Source organism: Calliphora vicina, chromosome 2 (genome assembly GCF_958450345.1).
Source record: "Calliphora vicina chromosome 2, idCalVici1.1, whole genome shotgun sequence".
NCBI lineage: Eukaryota > Metazoa > Arthropoda > Insecta > Diptera > Calliphoridae > Calliphora > Calliphora vicina.
In genome coordinates this window covers 110197416-110205588 of record NC_088781.1, presented here as the reverse complement: position 1 = coordinate 110205588, position 8173 = coordinate 110197416, and the positions used below count along the sequence as shown (strand labels likewise).

General features: G+C 30.4%; 1 protein-coding gene across 1 annotated transcript; it reads right to left on the bottom strand.

The window, feature by feature from the left end:
• Positions 1-6996: 6996 nt before the first annotated feature.
• LOC135950783 (uncharacterized) lies at positions 6997-7938 on the bottom strand. The gene has a single exon (XM_065500310.1). It carries the CDS (start codon positions 7936-7938, stop codon positions 6997-6999), a length of 942 nt encoding a protein of 313 aa, XP_065356382.1.
• Positions 7939-8173: the final 235 nt, after the last annotated feature.

Here is an 8173-nt window from a genome sequence, read left to right as displayed (position 1 = left end):
CTACCGTTATTCTACAATGAATTGTAAGTCATTGTGTTTAGTTTTAAAAAGTGTAGACACAATGGAAAAAGAAGCTAGAGAAAAAATTGTGCACAAATATCTAGAAAATCAAACTTTGTCGGATTATAAGATTGCCAAAATCTGATTTTCGGCAAATATCAGATCAAAAATTTTAAATCTCTGCAGCTCGATGTTGTGTGGCATATATGAATACGTAAAATTGAACAAAAATATTAATTTTGCAGGCAATCCGCAGCTGCCGTTTGAAGAGTCAAGCTTTTCAGACATGTTTTTAATGAATTTGCAGAATTATATATAAAAAGTGAGTTCGGAAAAGCGATTTCTGTCATTTATAAGACATCACACATCTGATACAAAGTTTTAGCCAAGTTGCCATTACTCAATGATAAGTTGTTATTACTCAAATACAACTATGAAGTGGGGTAATGTGAATAATATTGATGTTAGACAAAAACACATCAATTAAAGAAATTGCCCAAATCTTCGTCCAATCGAGATATATTGGGCAATTGTTAAATGTAAATGGAAAAAGAGTGCAGTTACAGTGAAATAACCAGATTTTGATGATAACAAAGTTGAATAAATATGCTGGAATAACGGTAGAAGTGGGAAGAAAGGTTGTGCAGCTATTAATGGGAGGCATAAGAAGAAAAGCCAGAAAATTTATTCGCAATAAAGACACACAAACCTACAGTTATACTATTTTAAAGCTTAATAAATTACCTTTAATTTTATGTATAAAATGTTAACATACGTTGTTTCATTTAAAAGTTATGTACGGATTTTAAGTGGCCACTTCTTTATATACAAAACTAAGATCTTTTACACAAAGCAACAAAAATTTGGGATATAGCGAAAAAACGACGTAAAGAACGGCATTAATTCCTGCACCAGGCGGATCTTATACGGGTGTAGGCCAAAATATATGCACTAAATTTGCCACGTACTGGACGGACAGAGCCCCATTGGATAATTTGGTAGCGTTTTGCAAGCCTCAATCTATTCATGATCATTTGACAGATCATAAATGTCAAAAAATGAGCACAGTATGACAGCTCGTTTGGCAATTAGCCCTTTCGAAAGTTCAATCGGGCTGAAAAAAAAACTATTTATTTATATATCCATGCATTTTATTAAAAAAATCGAGGTTTTTTAATAATTTAGCGTTTTAAAGTAGCGTTTTTCAAGCTTCAATCTATTCACGATCGTTTGGCAATTAACCCTTTCGTAAGTTCAATCGGGCTTAAACAAATACACTTTATTTACACATCCATTCATTTAGGCTTCGTAAGCGAAATTATTTAAAAAATCGCCAAAAATCCATTTATAACCCGAATGAGCGGAAAATTTAAAATATAAATATTTCTTGAGAAGATCTACAAAAAATTTGCTAATGCGTGTTGGTTAATCCTTTTAGTTCAAAAGATAGTAAAGTTTAATTTTTTTTTTTTAAAAAAAATTCTGATAGATGTTATTTTTTTTGGTTTAAAGTTCCGTTTTAACATAGGTTTCAATTACATTAAGTAAGAACTATTAAATTTTCTTAAAACTTTTTCAATCGATTCAAGTTTTCTTTACAATACTATCATTAATGTGTGATTTTGAAATTGTTTGAAACATTTATCGGCCAGCATTTAGACATATTATTCAAAATTTACTATTTATTTGCTTTACTCTACTTATTCCTTCCCGATATTCATATTTTTCGTTTTCTAGGTATATTAAAATAATCCAAAACAATACCACAATTTATTTAAATTTACCTAAAATGCTTCCAACATTAACACAAACAAATTACACCACTTGCAATTCAAAATGCCATAAAGTATGTATAAAATAGGTCCCAGGCACAAAAGCATGATGCGTAAAAATGCTAGTGCATGCTGCATAAAGTAAAAGTGTTAACTCGGTTAAAACGGCAACACAACCAAATAAAAAGAAAGTGTATTAATGTATTTTTTATTTGTTTGTTTGTTTTTGTTATTATTTTTGCACATTTGTAAAAATCCCTTTTCAGCCAAATCCAACAAAACCCACTAACACCAACGCATTATGTACACATACATATGAAAATTCACATTTGAGGAGGGAGCTGAGTTATCTGTGGACTTCAGTCTGCTAAAAAGGGAACAGCTGTTACGAAAAACTTACGAAAAATATAGTTTAATTATTAAAAAATAACACACATACGCCCCGTGACTGCACATATAATTGTATAATGTGGCTTACGGTTGGTATGAGCGATATTTCTATTTACGTCTATATTAACATTTTCTTTTAGAAAACAATTATTGGAAATTAAGTGATTTTTTTAATTACTTTTGGAAGAAAACATAGATTTATTTTGTTCTGTTACTGCTGTTTTACTGATGTCATACCTCAGTTTGTTTCTCAATATACATATGTGTGAACACATAACAATGTGCCTTGGAGCGCAAGTATGGTTTACATACAATGTTTGTTATTTTATTATTATTTTGCCTGTTTTTGTTTATTTTTTTTTTGCATTTTAATACATTTACCAAAGTTCTACTTTCATACAAACAATAACAATGAGAGAAAGCTTGTGAAAAAAATGCATCAAGTTACTTTTTGATTTTATAAAATAAAACTCTATCCAAAACAAAACCGACCCTACACAAACGCACACACATAAGCGGCAACTGTAAAATGTTCAGAGATTTTAACACACTCACACATGATCAATTGTAAGAGGTCCTTTAGAAAATTCATTTAAAAATCATAAAATGTAACTTGTAATTTTATTTAAATAAGTTTGTTTCTAAAAGGTTTTAGGGTACTTATATGTGAAATTTGGTCATAATAATAAAATTATTCTTTTTTGAATGGATTTTCGATTTGAATTCTAATTTTTGTATTGCAATCATTTTGCCCAATACTTGATTTGATTTTAAATTTTAATAAATTTATAATGAATTAAATATTTAAATGCTTGATTGCATTCAATTTACCAAAACAGTGAATTCAATTAAAATTTTAATGAATTCATTATGAATTAAAAATTTTTAAATGCATTTATGCTATCCAAAAAATGAATTGAGTAAAAATTTTAAGGAATGCATGATATTATGATACGATTCGTGATATATTTGGTTTTGATATTTTTACACATCGCTGTAGAGTTTATATTTTGAGCAAAACCTCAAAATTTACCCATTTTTAAATGCACTCATATTAATCGGTTTTCAAATGTCCTAAGATTTGATTGCTTTATAACGAAGCTTTACAGTAAGGTATCACTGAAGTATGTAACATATTAAGTACCCGAGATATATGCAATTATATGTTAAATATTTCGAAATATTACCAAATTTGTAAGTACACTGACCTCATTGCTACGAATACATCCCCAAACCATGAGTGATCACCCCCAAATTTCATAGTTTGCCATATGTTGGGATCTTGTAACACCTGATGTGTCCATCTGACACCATCCGATGAATCTTAGTTTCATTAGACCAAGTAACTTGTTCTCAATCGTCAATGGTGAAGTTTTCGTACGATTTAGCGAAATTTAATCGAGCCTTACGATGTCTTTGCTTTAAGTATGTTTGTTTAAGACACCTTCGAATTGTTTTGTCACTGACGCGTCAATACGTCATGACGTTGACTCCATGGGCCTCCTTAAGCACTTAATTAGTTTCCGCTGCAGTGGAATTAAGCGCCTTTCTACTCGAGCATCAGCAGAAGATAGCTAGGGTAGACGACAACCATAATTTCGTGGGACTGATAAATTAATTAATTTGTTTTTTTTTTATTGATAAGTCCGATCGAAACGCCATTTTGTATATCTTCTAGGATGTTTTTCATTAAAACATAATTTACAGCTTTAAGGATGATTCATATGAAAGCTGACAGCAGTCGGATTTACCATCTCCGATTTTAATGAAATTTACCACATACATAATATATCCAATATGTTCCTCTTATCAGTGACCTTTTCCGAATTTATATGAAAAAACGTACTTTTAATAACGTTGTTCATTATTTATTTATTTATTTAAGTCAATGGATTAAATCCTTACAGACTATTATGAAAATATATAGTATATAATTACAATGAATTTACAAAAAGTACAACAAATAATTAATCATTTAAAAAACGAATAATGTTATATTTAATTACACTTGTTTTAAGAGAAAAATCAATTAGATGATAAAGATTATTGAATTCGCAGTATAATCTCCTTATTGCATCAGCTTGGGCGTAGTTAGTTCTAACGTTTTTGACATACAGTGGCTTGAAATGACGTGACAATCGTTGAGGGACGTTGAAAGTAACATTATTTACAAGGAATTCGGAGCAGACTTCACCATTAATTATATTGATCATAAATGTTACATTAAGCATAGTTCTTCTACTGTGTAATGTAGGCAATTTTATTAACTTAAGTCTATCAATGTATGATGGAAGGTTTATTTCAGGATTCCAACGTAAACCACGTAAACAGAAGAGTAAGAATTGTTTTTGTACAGATTCTATTCGCTGAATATGAATGTTGTAATAAGGATCTCAGATAACAAAGCCATATTCCAATATAGGTCTTACTAAAGAGATGTAAAGTTGTTTTGTGATGTAGGGATCGCTAAATTCCTTAGCCCAACGTTTTATAAATGCAAGTACACCTCTGGCTTTATTTATTGTCATAGTAATATGCGAAACAAAGTTTAATTTATGGTCTAGTAAAATTCCAAGATCAAGAAAATTTTCAACAGAATCAAGCTGATAATTGCCCAAAGTATAGTTGGCTGGAATATAATTACTTCTAGAAAAGCGCATAAGTTTACATTTTTTTAAGTTTAATTCCATTAGGTTTTGACTGCACCAAAAAAAGAAATTGTTGAGATCGGATTGGAGATAAAAATGATCCACATATTGAGAGAAGCTCAAAAAGATTTTGACATCATCCGCATACATTAGAATGCTGCAAAAATTTAAAACATCCGGAAGGTCATTGATGAACAGGGAGAAGAGAATAGGACCAAGGTGGCTCCCTTGAGGTACACCAGAAGTAACCAAAATATTTTTGGAGTATTTATTATTGAATTTAACACATTGAGTTCTATCCAAAAGATACGATTTTATCCAGTTTAGGCTGCGAGATGTTAAACCCAGAAGGTCCAGCTTAATAAAAAGAAGGTTGTGATTTACTTTATCAAAAGCTTTACTAAAATCGGTATATACGGCATCAGTTTGTTTTCTTTGGACAAAGCCTTGGTTTACATGTGTTGTAAGATGAAGGACATTCGTTGTAGTAGAACAACCTTTCCGAAATCCGTGTTGACACGATGACAGTATAGATGATGATTGATGGTACATGTAATCAGTGATAAAATTCTCAAAAATCTTAGGAATTGCACTGAGTTTAGCAATGCCTCTATAATTGGAGATATCAGATTTATTACCGGATTTAAATAACGGAATAATGTAAGAAGACTTCCAAATTTTAGGAAAATAGCCATATTTAATGGATGTGTTGAACAACATTATTAATGGTTTTACCAACGATTGAGCACAATAATGTAAGATGCAGCTTGGAACACCATCAGGACCATAATTATACGAAATTTTTAGTTTATTTAAACTTTCCAATAAATCAACAGAGTCAATATACGGGAACGCTATATCACGGTTAGTGTATAATGAGTAGGGGTAACTATCAGAGACATATTGTGCATCCGAATATGTACTAGCAAAAAAATCAGCAAACATATTACATACGTTAACGTCATCGGAAGATTCACAATTGTTGAATTTCATTACAGAAGGATATCCATTTGTCTTTCTTTTAGAGTTGACAAAGTTGTAAAACACTTTAGAGTTAAGTTTAAAATCATTTTTCATTTTAAGTAAATATTTATTATAAAGGAAATTGTTGAGAGTATTGTATTCAGCACGAGAAACTGAGTATTTACCATAATCTACGAGAGAGCCAGATTTTTTAAATTTTTTATAATATTTATTCTTTAAATTATTTAGTTTAGTTAAATGTTTAGAATTCCAAGGAGGACCAGTGTGTTGGTAAAAACTGTGTTTTGGAGTGCATTCATCCATGAAAGAATATATTTTATTGTAAAAAATGTCAGCCATGTCATCCAAAGTTGAATTGTTTAAGTATGGGACACACAGTAAATCATTCCAATTGGTATTAGATATTAACTCATTTAATTTAACGTAATTTGTTTGTTTAAAATTATAAACTTTCTCGTGGTTTATTTGAGTTGCGGATTTATGTGCAAGAGGCAATGTAAAAACAAGTTCGAATGTGGGGTGAAATCTATCTTCCGGTAAAGTAACAGGATCTGAGCGAGAAATTACACAATTGCATGTATCGTTTACAAATAACAAATCTAATAATTTTCCAAATTCATTAAAAACGTTATTTAGTTGATAAAGGCAAATATCGAATATATTATTTAAAAAATCATCATCAAAGTTTTTAGATTTTGTTGGAATTAAGTTAGGAGCATCAGGTAACTTTGCCCAGGAAATAGAGGGCAGATTGAAATCACCAAAAACAAAAAAAGCATCATCTGTTTCAACAAGATCAGCAATCATTTTTATGACATTTACATGTTGTTTATATACTAGTTCATTAGAATTAGGAGGTATGTATGAACAGGTGAGGTAGATTTTATTATTTTTCAGTTTTATCATTACACTAATGAATTCAATATTTTCTGAAGAGCAGGACGAAATTGATTCAGAGGCAAAATGGCATGAAACTGCAATTAAAACACCACCGCCGTTTCGATCATTTCTATTATATCTGTAGATCTGATATTTATTGCAGAGAAGTTCAGAATTGAATACGTTGTCTTTCAGCCATGTTTCAGTAAAAACAATAACATCATAAGTAAAATCATAACTATTTATAAGAAGGTTTGATATTTTAGTGTTTAAGCCTCGAACATTCTGATAAATAAAGGTTAATCGATCAATAAGTTCACAATTCAGTTTTTTGAAATGTTGGAGTTTGAATTATCATTTAATCGGTGACCAGACGGAAGTACAGCAATGTTATGTTTTCTTGGATTATCTTTAAATTCATATTCACGTACCAAAGTATTTGCAGGCCAGAAATTAGGATTTACTATTTGTTCATAAAGATCGTGGGGAACATTGAGTTTGAAAGATGTAATCCTCCTAGGTTGTGCATACGAAAATTTATATGTGGTAAAGTCAGCTTCAAAATTCAATTTTGATTTTATGTAAAAATTTATTTGTTCAACAGTAGTATCAGATGCGAAACGGGATATAAAAATTGATTTATTAGGCGGAATAATTTTTAAGCCAGTATTTGAAATTTGATTTGTAGCAGCATTTGAAGTACCAGCAATATTATCATAATTAACAAATGTAGCGGTAGTTTGCATATGTGAATATACTGAATCCGATATAGTATTCAACATTGTAGCATACTTATCGGGGTTACTCGTTGATGTACTTGGTGTAATTGAATCGGAAACAACAACATTGGAAACAACAGAAGCACCAGGACTTTGAGAAGCGTTTGTTTTATTTTTGGTTCTTGATGATTTTCGGCGTTTAGGAGAAGATTGCGGTGGAGAATTTAGACAATTTAATTGTTTAAATTCTTCATATAGATTACCATAAGCTGCTATCTCACTGGACAGTGCAGATAATTTATTTTGAATATTTAGAAATGTATTTTTAGTGCTTTGATAAAAACGATAATATTCGACACCAATTTTTTGACAGGCATTGCAACACCAATGTAAACCTTTAGTTTTACACACAGCTTCAGCAACCAAACCGGTCAATCCACTGCACTTAAAATGACACATGCCATGACAAAGCCAACAAACCACCATTCTTTCATCATCACCTGATAAAGTACAGCTTTTGTTGAGACATTTAAATTTATCTGCCATAGTAATTTCTTTAAGTGTATGTCGATAATACCGATTATTGTTAAAGAATACAACGCTGACTAATGGTAGATATGGCAGCACTGATAAAATTGACAGATTATATTCAGCAGATCAAATGTTTATTTACGAAGAAATGTAATTCCAGTTGAGTGTAATTTTAATGATAATTAATAATTATTGTATATGTGTTTGTAAACAATAAAATTTATGATTTAACAATGAAAAATTAAGTATT

What these genes read in the sequence shown, in the direction of transcription:
- LOC135950783 (XM_065500310.1), bottom strand. Translation starts at nt 7,938, where the DNA reads ATGGCAGATAAATTTAAATGTCTCAACAAAAGCTGTACTTTATCAGGT.